Below are 18,851 nucleotides of genomic sequence, written 5' to 3'. Positions count from 1 at the left end.
ATATGTACATTTAACTTTTTCGGCCTCTTATTGCTACCTGTCCCAACTTTTTTGGAATGTGTAGCTCTCATGAAATCCAAAATGAGCCAATATTTGGCATGACATTTCAAAATGTCTCACTTTCAACATTTGATATGTTATCTATATTCTATTGTGAATAAAATATAAGTTTATGAGATTTGTAAATTATTCCATTCCTTTTTTACTCACAATTTGTACAGTGTCCCAACTTTTTTGGAACTGGGTTTGTACAACACCTTATACTGCTCATCTGTGGTTCAACTATAGAACATCTAGTTTACAGAAGCTGCAAGTAGCTTATAATGATGCAATGAGAATTTTACTAAAGAGACCTAGATGGCATAGTGCAAGTGAAATGTTTGTGAGTGCAAGAGTAATCACTTTTAAAGCACTGTTACGAAATCTTATGTATAGATTTATCTACCATGCATTGTTCATGGTTTAGCATTTGCTTTCTAATGTGCACTGGCTGACAAAAAACACATCAATCCACTCACCAAACCGTCTGTCCTCTGTAGTGTAATGAGAAACAAATTATTTGTTACAAATAACCATGCTTGTTAATTGCAGCGTGTGAGTGAGGCAATGACTCCTGAGCGTCCCCGTCAGGCAGTAGCTGTGTTGTGCCGAATTGTCTGCCTCCAGGTGCTAATGGCATACAGTGTTCCCTCAGAGTTTGTGCATGAGTTTGTGTGCCAAATGAACCTCTGTACTGCAAATAATTGGTTTACAGTTACATTCAGACAGTAGTTCAGTTTGATGTCAGCTTTTGTTTGCTAGCATCAGTTGTTCGTTTGCAGAGGCGGACAGTAACTAAGTACATTTACTTGAGTATTGTACTTAAGTACACTTTTTGAGTATCGGTACTTTACTTGAGTATTATTTCTTCTGGGAATTTATAACTTTAACTTCACTACATTTGAAAGACAAATATTGTACTTTCACTCAACTACATTTCTATCAAGGTCCTCGTAGAAAGTCGTTACTATGTAGCAGCTTTGAAAGTCAGTAGGTGATTGTTTTCTTCTCTAAAACGTGACTCTCTGTGTGTGACAGCAAAGTACCACGAGAGCGATTAGACAGCATTTTTTTTTTATTTTGTTTTGATGTCAAATAAATCTTGCTGTTTTGCTTTTTTGTTAAAGCAGTGTTGCTGTTGTAAAGTTATACAGCTACAGTTGTGTTGCTGGGTTTTAAAGCAGGTTTGATTTCTTTTCTTCCTTATCACTCTGTATTTACAGGATTTCACTGTCCACTCTGTTCAAATGTGGTTGAATGGCTACACACAGTCAGAGCTGTGTGAGATCACTACCATCCAGATTTTGTGGGGCTGGGTAGGGGTGTTAATTTTTTTTCCCCATAGGTTTTTAACATTCTAAACTACAAGCTAGTCAGTGTATTCAGTAGGTGTAATGTATTCTAAATTGTTTCAGAAGTATTGCAAGTATTATGTACAACAATAAAACAGTGCATTGACATAAAAAAGGAAATTTACTTTTGGTACTTGAGTACTTTTAAAAGCAAGTACTTCTGTACTTTTACTTAAGTAAAAATCTGTCTTTACAACTTTTACTTGTAATGGAGTAATGTTTGACCAGCAGTAACTGTACTTTCACTCAAGTAATAGAGTTGAGTACTTTGTCCACCTCTGTTCGTTTGTTTGTTTGTTTGTTTGTTTGAGCTTGCATGTCCCATGAACTTGCAAATGGTACAACTTTTACTTGTAATGGAGTAATGTTTGACCAGCAGTATCTGTACTTTCACTCAAGTAATAGAGTTGAGTACTTTGTCCACCTCTGTTCGTTTGTTTGTTTGTTTGTTTGAGCTTTCAGCTGAACCATTTGCTGGTCCAATATGCTCATATATCAAGCAAGACATGTCTTTATATGCAGGTTTCAAAAGATCTACCATACAACCCCAAAAGGCAATGGGTAAAGTCCATGTGATGTGTATAGTTTCTTCAAATCAATATCAAAGTCTCATGATTCTGCAACTGTGTCTGAATTGAAAATTAATATCCATATTTTCCATCTTCCTTATTTTCATTTGATCAAGGTCATTTAAACAATCTTTTTCAAGCATGTAACAATTTAACAGCCTTTTAGAACGAAATATCTGAGATGTTGTTCTTCAAGCCTTAAAATCAGCTAGGAAATAAACAACAAATAATATAAAATTGGATGCATGCAAAATACGGCTAAAACCAGATTTAAAATAAATTACTAATGTGATCTTTTTTTATTTAATATTTTTTATAAATAATATTGCACATTATGTTTGGATAAGAAATTTTTTAAGTCTGCCTCACCATTAAAAGGACTGTTGCTTCATAATATTAATACATTTTATAGAATACAGCTTCACTTTTTTTGGAATTATTTTTACCAACAAGTTTTTCAGGCAGCCAACTTTCAAACCCTTTTTTGGAAAACTAAGCATTTCACAAAAACTGCATCAGCAATTATAATAAACATTTCTAAAAAATGTGTGAAAATTATAACTGTACAGTTACTAATCAATTTTTTTTCAAACTTTGTGCCTCGATGTTTGAGCAGCTGAAGAGGAGGTGTCATTAAGAGCACTGTATGATGCAGGTTTGACGTTTATAGGGATGTTTACCAGAGCTTTGCCACTCTTAGCTTCTGTTCTCTCTGCCAATCGTGGCTTCCAAAGGCATTAAACAGGTGTGTCACAATCAAAAGTATGAATTCAGGAGTGGACTGTTACTTGGTTGCTTTTAGTTTATTTGCATGGCTTTTTCCCCCCCCTCAAATGTGTCTAAACTTCTCCAACTATGTCCACAGGAGAAGTTTAACAGCAATGAAGAGGCCCTTCCAGAGGCTGACGTCCTATACGTGACCAGAATACAGAAGGAGCGATTCGCCTCTGAAGAAGGGTACAAAGCAGTGAGAGATATGGCTGAGGAGATCGTTGCATCTGCTTTTATGTCTGAAATGTCTCTTTTTAACAGTGTTTCGGCCAGTTCATCCTCACACTACATATCATGACGGGAGCCAAAAGGAAGATGGTGGTCATGCATCCTCTTCCCAGAGTCAATGAGATCAGGTTTGCTATTCTTAATTCAAAGCATCAGGATAAAATCACATTTTAAGCAGGCAAAATAGGAAGTTACATAAACGAGTGCTGAATACAGTTTTGTTTGCAGTCTTTCATAATCCTATTTTGTTTTCAGTGTGGAAGTGGACACAGATCCTCGGGCTGCTCACTTCCGGCAGGCGGCCAACGGGATGTATATTCGCATGGCACTGCTGGCTACTGTGCTGGGTCGGTGGGGACCATCATAGTCTTGGACATTTGGCAGTAAAGGGAAATGTTTTGTTAGCAACATTCTGATTCCATGACTGGTGTTTATTCTGTGTGCTGTCCATATAGTTCCAGTTGGTGAGATTTTGTGAGATAAAGTACCCAGATTGTTTGTTCCTTTCAGTACTGACTGCAATAAAATTCCATATATTGAGTATTTGATTTAAAACACAAACATTAAAGCAACCACAGTGCAGTGTGGTTAAACTAGATTCATCCTGAATATCTTAGATAATTACATTAATGTAGCACTTGAAAATAGAAGGTTGTTCAGTTTCTTCATTTCACTACAAAATCAGCTAAATTTAGCAAACAGTTATACAATAAACAATTGTATTACTACATCTCAGACTGGTATAGTATAAATGTAAATGCTTTTTTGATGTGCATTTATAACAATATAGACATCTTTACATGTGATCATGTTCACTTGGACATTCCAGTAGGGGACTAGACTTTTGTAACTCAATCAACTTTGTGCAAATACTAGTGTAGATACAGTATGGTAGGAAGATTGTTCTTCATTACTGAGTAAAACTTTTGTAATTGTATTTTTAGACAATAAAAAATGCAATCTCAGATCTTTCTCTGATCTTCCATATCTCTGTTGTTCTACTGCAATGTACTGGTACAAATGAAGGGAGAGAATATCAATATAAACACCTGAACTGTTCGTAGACAGTAAAATTTAATAAATTAACTTGTCTTTTAAACTAATAATGCTTTGAAGTTAAGTTGTCCTGTAGCAATTAAAATGCATTAAGTGCAAGTACACAAAACAAATGGGTAGCCTATGGGTTGCTTTATAGACTGGCAGGATATTGTGTGCTTGCGTTTGCATCTTGTCTAAAGGTAAACCCGTTTATATTGAAAATAAATCGTTTTCATTACAAAATTTTAAATTGGCAGTTGAGTACAATAATTATTTGTATCATTTTGAGTACATTTGTGTAAAATAATAATAATTGTGCCTACAAATTTACGTCATTACTGAACTCAGAGCTCCAGACTTTTAGTTTGAAAAACTGAAACTACATAAAGCCTGATTATTTTTCACATTAATTTACTCAGGATAATTGTAAATCATAAATTCATCGCTTGCTTCTTATGTGCGGTGCGTTTAATGTGTCTTCTTGCCTTGACTGTTAAAAAGGTTATATTAGCCATTTATTCATGATAGAATCGGTCCTGGAATCATTTGCGTAGATCAAAGTCAAAGCATCGATTACGCCCAATGGAATTCTACAGTCACAATCCATAAATCGAGAGTCGATTCCGCTAAAGCTTCGACGCCAATGAATCAATCGTGCACCTGCGCACCCTCTTTCAAAAGGAGTCGAACATGTTGGAGACTCGGTTTAAAGAGTCGACTCCAATAATCAAACGCGTCCTCGGAGCGCTCTACGCTTTACAAGGGAGGACATGCGATAGCAATGAGGAGCTGTACATAGGATATCTAAAGAACCATTCGGCTGAGTCCTCTATGATTCAGCCACAATTGACTATATCGTATTACCACCCAGTTCAAGGTGAGTTTTAATCGACTATGCTTAAATTTGCGGCCCAAATTCAACCGAAATCTCCTATTGTGGCTATGCGGGCTAATGCTAACTGCCTAGTCAGCCTTTTGCTTCATCGATAAAAGTGATTGCAAATTCTTAATGAACTCGTAAACCAGTCAACATCGTGTGTGAATTTCATAATAGGTTTTAATGAATGTAAATCCGTTCAAGGTTATATATTTGAAGTGGTTTTGTTGACGCCGAGATGTAGCGTCTCGTGCTTTCCTCTCAGATCCTTCCAGATTTACCAATAATCCCGAATAAAGTTGAATAAACTCCATGTTTGCCTGTGTTAACTGAGCTTTAGAGGTTGTTTGTAGTTGCACGTGTCCAGGTCAAACCAAACAGGTCATAGTTAAATTGTGAGATTGAAGGAAAATATGAGGTCTAAAGGAAATAGTAATCTGGACTGGATTACGACTGGATTATAGATTTAACGTTACAAGGACACTCGCCCGTTACAACAGCCAACAAGTAGTGTAAATATGATGACTATGATAATACCTCAGATGCATATCCACGGCAGGATACAAATAAACATTATCAATGGACACATGATGCACAGGACTCAATCCAGATGTGTTTGCAGCGAAAGGGAGTCTACGCGTGTTTTTCTTCAACTGTTCTTGTTGACAAGTGCATCGAAACTATTGATGTAGAACTATGGTGAAAGCCAATGAAGTTGAGCAGAGGCTATCACTGTTTCTAATAAATACTGTTTTCTACTTCTTTTTGAACAGCTGTTTTGAGTAGTATCATAGGTTATTTATAACCTGATTGTCAATCTAGTTTGGACAAGACACATACTCACCCTTTTAAAGTCTTTTTAACCCCCAAAGGTGCTAAAGTAATGTTAAAATGAGAACTTTTTAAAGTGTTAAATGTTTTAATTCCAAGGCATTTGTCATTTTTGTCGAGTGGAAAATCTCTTGCTCTATCATACCTTGAAGAAATCAGCCGAGTACTGTGTTTCTATAGAGGTTTAGATGTCTTCTGCTCTTGCATCACCAAGGCTCCATTTATTTGATCAAAAATACAACACATGTTTTGTAATGTTTACAAGCTTTATAATAAACACTAAACATAGCTAGGCTATTTTAGTTCCCCTCGCTCCACAACAAATCCTTTCGATTAACAGTATTTAGAAAAGAACAAGAATTAAAAATATAAGAAGCTATAGCAATATAAACGACAAGCCGAAACAAATTAATTTAGGCAAAAATGAAACCGAACCCAACGTTGGGTCTCTCTTTCGACACGAAATCAAATGTTTCCGTATTCACGATGTATTTGAATGGCAAAATATTATTTATTATGTAGCCTACTTCACTCGCATTCCAATATCCACGTAAAACAAAGTGTTTTGCATAACGGTACGGTGATAACACTTAACGGCACAGATTTTACTACATATTTAAACTGAGCAGTGTGGGTTTTTTTCCCCCCATATGTTTGACTGACTGTATTTTATTATGATAATGAACAGGCTGCATTGTCAAGGTAGCAATGCTTAACTGTGTGCGCGCTAGGGCTGTCAAAATGACTGAAAAATTCAATTAGAATTTTCCACTTAAATATTATAAAAATTCGAATTATATTCTAATTTAAAAAGGCATAAATTCAGTTAGAGGGGAAAAAAAGCTTTTGGCTTTTTGGATAAAAAAATAAATAAATTTGACGAATATTCGAAATTCGATTTTTTTTGACCGCCCTAGTGCGCGCATGCGGCGCCGGTGCATTCACTTGAATGTTTTCCTTCTAACAGTGGAAGAAACTACTCCTTTCAGTCATAAAGATAATCGGAATTGTAAAAGGTTTGCCATTATTTGTGTACATTTGCAATAAAAACAAATCTTTGTGGTTTGGTAAAAAGCCTAAAGAAAAATAGGATGCCGCTTTCTGCCGTAAAAAAAAAAAAAAAAAAAAAAAAAATATATATATATATATCCTATCTTTATTATGTTTTTCTCCACTCGCAGAAGCGCTGCAGGTGCCTGATGTGATATGATGGCCATGTGAATCCTCATGTTCTGTTGTTTACTGCTTTTTGCGCATGTAAAATGAATCCACGGGAAACAAATGTTAGTATTTTCAACGGGACACAGACACTTATCCTTTCTAATTTAATTCATAATTCTAATTTAAAATAATCTTGTCGGTTAACGGTTAATAATCTGTTAACGAGCATCGGTTGTCGGTTAGGAAAAATAACCGAAATGAACATCCCTAGTAACATTATAAATATCTTTACTGCCGAATAAAAGTATTCAGCTTTTTGTTAGGACCTCAAAGCCATCTGTTTCTTCAAATGTCTGGCAGAATTATGAAAATCATGTTGTTATTATATTAGCTACCTTGGCTTGTAAAGAGCTTGTTGTTCAGTTTTTAACAATTTTGTGCTACCCAGTAAAACTAGTGTTGACGTAAGCTGCATGAGGTTTGAATTGAAATGGCATATAAAGTTCTATCAGCTTCGTCATGTCAGACTGCTTCATTTTAGGAGCATTACAAGGCCAGTGGTCATCATCTGGAAGAAAATGTGTGATTAGTGTGCATTCTCATTAGACAAGGCACAGCCGCTAGATTCATCTGAAATACATTGACTGTAGAGTTAAGCCTGGGATAAGCTTACAGGTTGATGAACAGACGCTCATCTGAAGCTTGCACAGCTGCAGTCTGATACGGGTGATTGTTTGGCTTTCTAGTGTACTGCGTTCTTTAATGAAGATGTGAATCTGTCTTATGATTGTTTTAGCAGCCTGTGATACCTCTGGCTGTGTGATCATCTGTTAACTGCCTCCAACCTTTTCTCGAATGAATGAATTGAATTATTTCAAGCTTCAAAAGTCACTTTGACTTATGGGTTTGGGACATGTACAGACTGGAATAGTGCAACAGTAGGGTTTTTGATGTAAAAAATCCCTTTATTTCTTCAGTAAGCATTTGTAATGATGTATAATTGATTTCTGATGTCACAATTTGTCTTCAGTGTCACATGATCCTTTAGAGATCATTCTGATCTTATTTCTTACTTATTATCAATGTTGAAAACAGTTGTGCTGCCTAATATATTTGTGGTAACCATACTAAAACATTTTTTCAGGATTCTTTAATGAGTAGAAAGTTAAAAAGAACAGCATTTTGTTTAAATATAAATCTTTTGTAACATTTTAAGTGTCAAAGGTTAAGGAATGTGTGCCAGTTTAAACTTGAGAATCATTAATTACACAATAATGGTGATGTGGTTCAGCAGGTATGTCTCCGAAAGATCCACGTTCAGTTGACCCTCCAGTATTTAAACCACTTAAAATAGGCTTTAATGATCAGGGAAGGTGTCATGTGTATGCAAGCATCTAATAGTCTTTGTCAACATGGAGTTGTAATCTGTGAGATCAGCAAAACATAATCATGTTAAGCCAAGGCATTGAGAATGGGGAAGCTGTTGCTTTGCCCACCATCGCATCCTGTGATTATGAGAGGAAACGACTCCTAAAAGTTTTCTCTGTAGTGTTTAACATTTTCTGCTGGATAAGCATCTGAAAACTGCACCTGTTTTTTCAACATTAACACAGGATTTAGCTTCGCCACACCTTGTGTTAGCACAGTGTGTTGTTAAAACAGAGCTGAGTGCTTTGGCTGTGTACATTGTTCTATATGTCAATAATGTGATGCTGAGTTCTTTGAAGAACAGCTCCCATTGGACACAATGATTTTTTTTAAATATGCAAATGCATAATTCAGTCTCTTTTTCCTATTCTTCAGCATTGAATCATGGCAGACGCCAAGCCACCCTCTGACAGGCCTCAGAGGAAGATGTCCACTACAGGGGACAGTTTATACAAGGTGCTGGGATTGGAGAAAGGGGCCACAGCAGAGGACATTAAAAGAGCCTACAGGTACACTAAATGCTGTCACGTTAACTTGCAGTTATTCAGGTTTCTTTAGAAATAGTGGATGAAAAATATTTTAAACCTGTTTATAAAAACTCACCAGTGTTGCTGTCATACTGCCATTTATTGCACTGTAATTTCTAAATTTACCATTTATTTTAGCATATCAATATTATAATTTTTTCAGTTTTTATTACAGTATGCTAATTTAATACAAGTGATTTAAAAATAATATATGCAATTTTTAAATAAAAATGCTTTTTTATTTAATATTTGTTCTTATTTTGTAAAAATTAAACATCAATTGAAATTACATTTAACAAAAGTTGTTTAAATTATTTATGAATAAATTTTTTGAACATGTTTTATGTTCAGCATTGTATCATTATTATTTCTAAATCCAAACAAAAAGACTTCTCTTTACTTTTAAAGCGATAAGCGTTTGCCTTGATTCTGACAACTTTTTTCATTATATGGATATGAGATGATTAATCAAATTTTGGTTTTGTATACCATAGTTCTGCAAAATATTAAAAAAAGCATATTTCATAATTTTTTTATTTTTTTCACATTTTTGTGTGTTTTGGCTAACTATGATATACAAAATCAAATTTGATAAATAGTTTGATTCATCATTTCAAGAGAGTTGTATGTTCTGCACAAATTGTTTCTGCACAAGATACAGGACAAAATTTTGTTTTATAGAAAACTGGCTCTGAAATACCATCCAGACAAGAATCCAGACAACCCTGAAGCTGCAGAAAAGTTCAAAGAAATCAACAATGCCAACTCAATCCTCGCTGATGAGACCAAGCGCAAGATCTACGATGAATACGGTTCCATGGGGCTCTACGTGTCCGAGCAGTTTGGAGAAGAGAGTGTCAAATACTACTTCCTCATGTCAAAGTGGTGGTTCAAGGTGAGAGCTCATTTCACTAAAAACAGAGCTTTTATTTACTGTTGCATAAAAAAAAGCTGTTACCGATTGTCTCGGTGTGTTGACCTAAACTGACATTCTGAAGGGATGGTAACTTACCCAGAGAGACCGTTTTGATGAAATAAGGAATTACATAGTTTAGCTTGGCGTGAAGTTTGCCGTTTGTGAAGTATTATTGGAAAAGCAATCAAAAATAAACAGTGTTTAGTACTATAGGCACTTGGTGGAGCGTTGTTGTCTTTGAGGTGCTACATTTGAATTTTACTTTACAGATGATAGTGGCTTTTGATGCACATGTGAAAATGTTCTCAAATAAGCTTAACTGACTGGCTAGTAGCTGGATGTAGCATCTTGCAAACTTGTCCCATTGCTGTGGCATTAAACATGTGCTTTTCTGAGAGAGACGTCTCTGATCTGAGGTCTGTGTCTTTGCCGCAGGCTATGGTCATGTGCTGTGCCGTTTTCTCCTGTTGCTGCTGCTGTTGCTGCTGCTGTTTCTGCTGTGGAAAGTGCAAACCACCAGGGGAGGATGAGAACTACCAGTACGTGGACCCAGAAGACCTGGAGGCCCAGATCAAAGCAGAGCAGGATGGTGGAGGTGAGCCTTGAGTTGGTTGGGAAGGGGTGTGTGTCTGACTCTAGTAACAATCTTCTTTTAGATAGTTGACTGGTAACGTATTTCTTATTGTTTGTTGATGTCACGAGTTGTTCAAAAGACTTTTGAACTCAGGAATTGCCGGATTGAATTGCTCTGATGAATGAATTCAATGAATCTGTTGTATCAAATGAATTGATCTGTATCTGAATTGTAGAACTGCAAGTTATTACTTTCAGATATTTGTGCTTTGTGTTATTATTTATGTACACTACCAGTCAAAAGTGAAAGATGATGAAGTCATGGTCACCAAGGCTGCATTTATTTGATTATAAATAAAGTAAAAATAATATTTTGAAATAATAAAATTTAAAACAACTTTTCTCTTTTTCAATATATTTTTAAAATGTATTATTTATTTATTTGATGGCATAGCTGAATTTTCAGTAGCCATTACTCCAGTCTTCAGCGTCACATGATCTTTCAGAAATCGTTTTAATGTGCTTATTTGATGCTCAAAAAAACATTTATTGTTATCCCAGTTGGAAGATGTGCTGCCTAATATTTTTGCATTTATTTGAAAAGTCTTTTGTAAAATTATAAATGTCTTTAAGAACACTTATGATCAATATTATGGAACGATATTCCGGACAATTTTCAAAAGGAATTGCAAATTGTATTTTCAATTGCGTTTTCCATGTGTGGATGCATAAATTGTGACATAATCCAAATGCAATTGCAAATCCTGCATTACCGTTTGCATTTTCGCTTTTGCGAACGCAGAGTGACTGCCAAATTTCAAATGAAAAAGCAAAGTCCATTTGCAACTGTATTTCCCATGTCTTAGGAGTTACGAGCCTGTCATATTTAAATAGCAATTAGGGATGCACCGATATGAAAATTTTGGCCGATACCATGTCTTAGGAGTTACGAGTCTGTCATATTTAAATAGCAATATTAATTACCAGTTTGCTTTTTCACTCTCGCTGCGTCGCGCATGTAACCTGCCAAAACTCAAATGGAATCCCAATTCCTTTTGCATTTGAATTTCCGATGTCTACATGGAAAGCTGCCAATCATCGTCAGGGACAGGACTATACTATGGGGCGTGTTTGTAATAGGTCAATATTCACTATTAACCAAACACTTTTCACCTGTCTCAGAATCTCACTGTTTACACTCACTTAGACTTTTAATCCATAATATAGAGCGTGACACACCTGCCTCAAGACCTTTTGCACTCCACTTGATGCACTTAAGCAAACAGACAGTGCAAATCTACACGTATTTACCTATTTGCAACCTATATCTTATTCCTATCTAATAGCCTATGTGCACCTGCCTCAAGATCTCTCAGTCTGTTTACGATCCGATAGATGCATGTGACAAAACAGAAAATGCTGCTACTCTTACTCTGCCTGCCCCAGATGACACTTCAGCAGTCAGATCTAGGTGCAGCTGTCACGGAACACGCCACAGCCAAGGCAAGACAACATTAAAAATCACGTGCATCAATCGCGGTGTCCAGTGGCTGTAAATAGTGAGAGCTCTTGAGGCAGGCGCAACGCTTTGGTGCCACGTACGGGACGCGAACTCCATAACTGATTATAACTGGTGGAAAATAAGTATAGATTGGCACTGTGTTTAAGTGCATCAAGTGGAGTGCAAACGGTAAAAGGTCTTGAAGCAGGTGTGACATGCTCTCTATTAAGTGTAAGTGAGTGTAAACAGTGAGAGATGCTGAGACAGGTGAAAGCGTGGGGTTTATAGTGAATATTGACCTAATGTGCGTACCGTTGTGGCTCCCGCTGTTAGCAGGGGATAATCGCTACATCTGGGGTAAAAAAGACAGAATAATGTATTGTCCCAAGAAGGTTGCACTGTCTGTTCGTTCACACAGGTACGAAACTGATTGGTAGCTGCCTTTAGCGGAGCCTTTACCGATTACCTCCATTGATCAGAGCAATTCGGCACGGTCGTCTGAGAGTGACATCACCTCCCAATACAAACAGGTTACATGCGCGACGCAGCGAGAGTGAAAAAGCAAACTGGTAATTAATATTGCTATTTAAATATGACAGGCTCGTAATTCCTAAGACATGGGAAATACAGTTGCAAATGGACTTTGCTTTTTCATTTGAAATGTGGCAGTCACTGTGCGTTCGTGATGCAGGTAATGCAGGATTTGCAATTGCATTTGGATTGTCACAATTTATGCGTCCACACATGGAAAACGCAATTGAAAATACAATTTGCAATTCCTTTTGAAAATTGTCCGGAATATCGTTCCATACAATATAATGCATCATTGCTAAATAAAAGTATTTTATGTATCTGACCCCAAACATATGAACGGTAGTGGATAATTTAACCTTTTTAAATATATAAAACTCTCAGGCAGACATCATTGAAAGTAGCAACTTGCAGTTATTTAGTTAAAATAAATACACTGAATTCATTTAATATCTAGCACTGCTGGCCATATAACATCTTTATTTTACAAGGGGAGACTAGCTAGGCTTTGCTGAACTCAATGCTAAAGCCTCAGCCGCAGTTGAGACGTTGTCTAATCTCTGCTGTCTCAGTAGAGACACGTGATGTTGCTCAGGTGGCATGAACAGCAGGAACAAATTTAACAGATCAAGCAAAAACACTAAACATGCAGCTATTTATAACTCTGATTCTGTATATATAGATGTCATTGCTTTAGTTGGGTCGACCCTCTGAGGTTGCTTATTATATTTGCTCATACTTGAGGTTAGGGATTTCAACATCATAAATTAAAAAACAGATAACAAGTGTGATTGTTTCTGATGGTAAAAATGTGCTTTTCTCATACTCTCAGTCTCAAGTCCTTTAATTATGAGAGAAATATCACCGAGGACATGTTTTGTAGTCTAAAAGAAGATGGATTGCCTCAGATTCATATCAAAATGAATAGTCAGAATCACCTATCATCTTAAAATGTTGCAAAGCATTTTATATTAATAGTCCAGATCTGTATTCTGGTCTAATCTAGTGTTTGAAATGACTTGAAGGTATATGCAGTTTAACTTTGTTTAATACTGAAATGAATGACGTGTCAGAAATGACGGGACTCATTTCACTTGTCTGTCCTTGGCCATTTCCCTCAGGCATTTTGAGTGTTCAAGAGATGTATCAGTCATCAAGGACATTGGGTATTGAGCATCTCTTGTCTTCCTGATGTTAATATAGATTTTCTATTATTTATGGAGTGCAAGCACAAGGAGTTTGGTCAATTTTGTTGAGTCTAAATTTAGCCCTGGCAAATGTATGACTGTCAAGTTGAGTAGACAAGAAATACTGGCACGTTACAGGTTTTGAGCCTATAATATTCACACAACCATTTGAATGTTTGTTTAGGATTTTGTTTTATTAACATATCTTGATATTCTTAAAGACGCTGCTAACTTTGAAAAATTTGTATTTGAAAGTGTCGTCTTTTATATTTTGACAAAATATAGCCTTTGTGCAAATGTTTATACATAAAGTAAATTATACAGATATTGACCTTAATGTGTAGTAAGTGCAAACTAAGTTAATGTAAATTGTTTACATGATTGAAGCTCAATTTTAAAGGTATAAAACAATTTTTTGGCCATCTTAACAGCTGTGGAAGAATACAATGAAATCCTTCATGTGACCTGTACTATAAGATAATGGTTTCCCTTTTATTCGACAGGTGAAACAATAATTATTGTCCAGCCTATACCTATACCTAGTCCTGGTTCAGAAATCTGCAGTGAAACTATACCGGATACAAAATGACTTGTAAGACTCTGAATGTTCATTTGACAGCATGAGTCACTCCATTGTGTTTGTCTACCTGCACAAGCCTGTGTTTGTCTGTGATTCACAGCATTGTCTATATAGCCCCTAAATGACGTTTGAGTTACAGTTCTTGTCACCCAACGTCTATGATTCCACATATCGATTCGGACAGGACTAACATTACAGAGGTGGAAGGGTCTGTTTTGTATGTCTGGGCCTTGCAGTGATCTTATGCTCTGAATGCGTGCATTGCTTATAGTCATGCGGATTGATTACCATTAGTATAACCACAGTTTTACTGCAAATACCATGGTTAAGTTATATTTAGTATAGTTAATTACCATTTATTTGAGCATATCAATATTATGTTTTTATTACAGTATGCTAATTTAATACAAGTGATTAAAAAAATAATATATGCTAGGAATAAAAATAAAAATTATATGTAATTTTTGTTCTTTTATGTAAAAATTAAACAAATTGAAATTACATTTAACAAAAATTGTTTATAAATATTTATGAATAAATTTTTTTTGTGGACCATGGTTAATTTGTGGTTACCTTAGTTCAACTATAAAAATGTATGGTCCCACTTTATATTAAGTGGTCTTAACTACTATGTACTTACATCAAAAAATAAGTACAATGTACTTATTGTGTTCATAATGTATTGCAAAACACTTTTGCTGCTATTGAGTTGGGAAACGGGTAAGGTTAGGGACAGGTTTGGTGGTATGGGTAGGCTTAAGGGTGGGTTAAGGTGTAAGGGATGGGTTAATTACAGAAATTAATTACAGATGTAATTACATGCAGGTATTTTTAAAATATAAGTACAATGTAAAAAGATGTATGTACACAATACGTGCATTGTACCAAATGATTAATATAAATGTAAGTACATAGTAGTTAAGGCCACTTAATATAAAGTGGGACCAAATTTATTTATTTGTAGTAAAACAACGTTTAATTTCCGTAAAGGTACATATGTAATAAAACATTATGTAATTGAGTGCAGAAATGAAGTTGAGTAATCTTGCCTGACACTGATATTATAGTAGCAAGTCTTAACAATTTGGCTTTTGATTTTATAATTTTTTTAGTTTTTTGCCGCGAATCAAACACATGCGCACAGTAGTAAGAGCATCTACGGTTCTTCACTTTGTCCAAAACACACAAGGGAACGCGTTATGGAAAAAAAATATTGTCCGCAATCACAGACATTTGCATTAGAATGGGATTAGATTTCTCAGAGGACCACAGAGTTTGCCGAAAAACAGTAGGTAATTTTCTCTGGAATTATTACAGAGGTTGTGTGAGAGAAATACAGATATGGCAGATTTGGACAGAATTATAATCGCAATGTACATCCGTGAAACACTAATTTCTCTAACCCCCTGGAAAACTAGTCCTGTCCGAATAGGGCTTTTCATTAACATTTGGATTGCTGTGCAGCGTTTGCAATTTGTGTTTGCTCTAACAAAGACTTTGAGTTAGCTATTGGATCTGGTTTTCAGACTTTTATTAAGACCCAGCCTCTTGGCAACCTCACTGAGGCTTATTAAACGGTGCTAGTACCTTCTCGGCTCATTAAGTAGATAAAATGTTTTCCTTATTAAGGAAAGACTATGCAATGAACTGAAACCCAAAGCCAGTGACCTGCATAACAGATCTTGAGATTTCGAGTTGTGTTTGCTTTACTAGGCCCGTGCATGAACTAATGCTTTGCATCTGCGTGCTGTAGATGTCCATGTTTTGCATGTTGTCAGGCCAAGCCTTTTTCTGCCAAGTACTTTGAACCTCCTGTAGGTTTTAGAATTTGTTGACCAGGAGGTGTAAAGATACCATCTGACCCTTTAATTTATGATTGAGCCAGACCACACAGTTGAGAAGTTAATAACTTTATAATATGCAATATGTCAATAATAATAACAGAATAATTGTTAGTATTTATTATTAAAAATATAATTGTAAAATTGCATTTATGTAAAGACTTTTACATTGTTACAAAATTTATCAAGCAAGCAGCACAACCGTTTTCTACTTTGATAATAATATTGATAATAAGAAATGTTTCTTGAGCATCAGATCAGCATATTAGAATAATTTATGAAGGATCATGTGGCACTGAATAATGGCTAAAATTTTGAATGGTAGTGTATAATATATGAAATAATAAAAAACAAATACATGTATAATATTAATGAAATATTTAGTATTAGCCTTACAATGCAGTTTTAATTAGATCTTTATTTAGAATATTTAGAGAATTTAGTCTCACTAAAGAACAATCTACCAAGCAATACAAGGTAAAATCATTGTTATTTATTATTATACACCCACAAAACAACTATTATTATTATTATTATTATTATCCAGAAATAAAACCACTCACTATGTTAGAGGATGTTAGAAGGCTAGTGAGTGCGAGGATGAGTCGGCAGGAAATGGGATTTCTGTTGAGAAGGTTGCGTCAGCATGAAGCAAAGCTGTCAAAGCAGGTGCATCTCATCGATAGAAATGCAGTCAACATGAGCGGTCTCGTACAGAGGCATCGCTGGCCTGTCACACAGCCATCTGTTCAACTTTATCTCACCTCAAACCTCTATTTTACCATCCCACTTCTGTTTCGTGTCACACTTTTTCTATACCTCTCCATTATTTAAATAAGATATATATACAGATATATATATATATATATATATATATATATATATATATGAGGGCTTTTACATTTTAGTGTAATGCTAGAATGTAAAGAATAAATGCATTTAAGAAATCCTCTATTTTCATTCTTTGCTACACATGGATGCTGTCTGTTAGTGGGGCGGTGATTTGGAAGAGCTGCATCAGGGAAGGGAGGTATGTTTCTTAGTGCAAAGAGTGGCAGTGCGTCTCCAGTAGAATTGCATGTTCTGTTCTTTTGGCTATCTAATCCTCAAAAGTGATGGCTTCATGCAAATGAAAGGCAAATAGAGGCTGTGTTTATCTGCATAAACGCATGCCGCAACTTAATTCACTTCAACTTGATAGTGCTAGTAGTATATGTCTATACTATATACTACTATATATACACTAATTCATATAGTCAAGATCTGTCAAATAGAAATACTATATAATAGTATATGTCGGCTGATATTTGACCATTTTGAGATTATTGACCACTTGGATGTTGAACAGAAATTGTAGTTATCTCTTGTGGTTTTAAAAATTACCTACAATCATTCCAATGGATAATGCTAATTTTATTTTTTTTAATAATAATGTTTGTAAATTTATGTTATTAGAAGATTAAAATATAATATATAAAGCTAAAATATAATATATAAAGCTACATATTTAAAAATAATATATATTACTTGTATACTATAATTATATATTTTATTATTATAATGACATATGATGATTACTGTATTTAGTATTGGCTACTCTGATCTTGACATTGTCCAAAACTCTTATTGGTCGACCCTTGCTTTGTAGTTTTGCTAAAGCAAAAGCATCCTAATTCTGTTCTTTATTATTTTATTGTTTATTCTTCTGTCCTTTTATTATTTTTTGTAGGCTCAAATGTCCCTATTTTGATCCAGCCCAGTTCCACCCTCAACACCTCAGAGTCCACACATTTCGCAGCCAGCCAGTCCATGTACAACACCCAGAAATGAGCCACCTGCCTGGTCCTGGTCCCAGTCATTACTGAGGGGGTCCTGCTGATGGACTCTAAGGCCTCTGATGTAGTGTGCTGACCGCAGGGCATCATGGCACCAGGACTAAACTGTGCCACTGCGCCATACCCTGACTCTGACCCACTGGAATCGAGTGGCAGTTTGCCAAAAGACAAGGAAGTCTCTGCCAGTCTCACTTCATCTGTGTCTCCACTGGTGTGTATGTCTGTCTGTTCGTATATAACTACCCGTTCATTTCAAAATAATATAGCTATGAGACTGGTGCCACTGGGCATTGCTCCAGGTGGGAAGTGGGTTTTACTTTTTGGGGTGTTTCTTTTTGGTTCTGGCTATTTATTTAATTTTTTACTCTTTTTTTTTTTTATTTATTTTTTTTTTTATATATATGTTAGAAAGCATGGACATGAGTGGAATGTTCATGTGAGTGCATGCAAAGCAATAACAGCATGCCACTACTATACAGCATAGGAACATGTGCAAAAACCCCTCCCACTTATCTTCATCCAAATGCGGAGCCACAACATGGCACCTTTCTTTTAGTTTGCTTCTTTAGATGGCAGTGTTTTCCATTCTCAAGTTTGCAGTCATCTGTTACATTTGCATTAAACTGCATATCGTTTAAGATCGAAATGGTCAATCGTACGCAAATGACAAGACCGCTGTGTAACAACTTTTTCTTACCAAAGTTAAGGCAGATGCCTCAAATGTCAGCTGATGTGCCATGCTTGGTATTCCAAGCCATGTGCAATGGTCATACATTTCCCTAAAATCAGAACACTTGAATATGCTGGTGAAAGTTGTTTTTTTTCTATGCACTTTTTCCCCCACTACCTTCATAGGAGGCTTCTAATGCAAATCTAATGGCTTCAACCCTTACAACTACTACTCAACTGCGTAAAAAATCTGTAAATGTGACATTTTAATTTGTTTAAAGGGGCTGAGATGGGATCAACCCTGTTTTTGGTGAACGCTATGCCAAATCATCGAGCAAACCTATGCTTTCTTTGTGCTCTTTGGACATATGACAAAACGAAAATATTTTTAATGATC

General features: G+C 35.6%; 1 protein-coding gene across 4 annotated transcripts; it reads left to right on the top strand.

Annotated features, from left to right (window-relative positions):
- Positions 1 to 4,724: 4,724 nt before the first annotated feature.
- On the top strand, positions 4,725 to 18,560 carry dnajc5ga (DnaJ (Hsp40) homolog, subfamily C, member 5 gamma a). 4 transcript variants are annotated; one of them, XM_016289307.1, is made up of 7 exons: positions 4,725 to 4,874; positions 8,670 to 8,803; positions 9,503 to 9,716; positions 10,173 to 10,332; positions 14,033 to 14,121; positions 16,942 to 16,980; positions 17,680 to 17,756. In XM_016289307.1, exons 2-5 carry the CDS (start codon positions 8,679 to 8,681, stop codon positions 14,116 to 14,118), a joined length of 585 nt encoding a protein of 194 aa, XP_016144793.1. In that variant the 5' UTR covers positions 4,725 to 4,874; positions 8,670 to 8,678; the 3' UTR covers positions 14,119 to 14,121; positions 16,942 to 16,980; positions 17,680 to 17,756. The 4 variants fall into 4 exon arrangements, with proteins under 4 accessions (XP_016144793.1, XP_016144795.1, XP_016144794.1 ...); XM_016289309.1 differs by lacking the exon at positions 14,033 to 14,121; XM_016289308.1 differs by lacking the exon at positions 16,942 to 16,980 and having other exon boundaries at positions 17,680 to 17,755.
- The last annotated feature ends 291 nt before the right edge of the window (positions 18,561 to 18,851 follow it).

Source organism: Sinocyclocheilus grahami, unplaced genomic scaffold (genome assembly GCF_001515645.1).
Source record: "Sinocyclocheilus grahami isolate Dianchi unplaced genomic scaffold, SAMN03320097.WGS_v1.1 scaffold244.1, whole genome shotgun sequence".
NCBI classification, from domain to species: Eukaryota; Metazoa; Chordata; class Actinopteri; order Cypriniformes; family Cyprinidae; genus Sinocyclocheilus; species Sinocyclocheilus grahami.
The sequence above is the reverse complement of the archived record's forward strand: the minus strand, read 5'-3'. Positions and strand labels throughout refer to the sequence as shown.

What these genes read in the sequence shown, in the direction of transcription:
- dnajc5ga (XM_016289306.1), top strand. Translation starts at nt 8,679, where the DNA reads ATGGCAGACGCCAAGCCACCCTCTGACAGGCCTCAGAGGAAGATGTCC. An exon ending in TGTCAAAGTGGTGGTTCAAG is followed by an intron (nt 9,717 to 10,172) that starts GTGAGAGCTCAT and finishes TCTTTGCCGCAG; the next exon opens with GCTATGGTCATGTGCTGTGC. An exon ending in AGCAGAGCAGGATGGTGGAG is followed by an intron (nt 10,333 to 17,679) that starts GTGAGCCTTGAG and finishes TATTTTTTGTAG; the next exon opens with GCTCAAATGTCCCTATTTTG.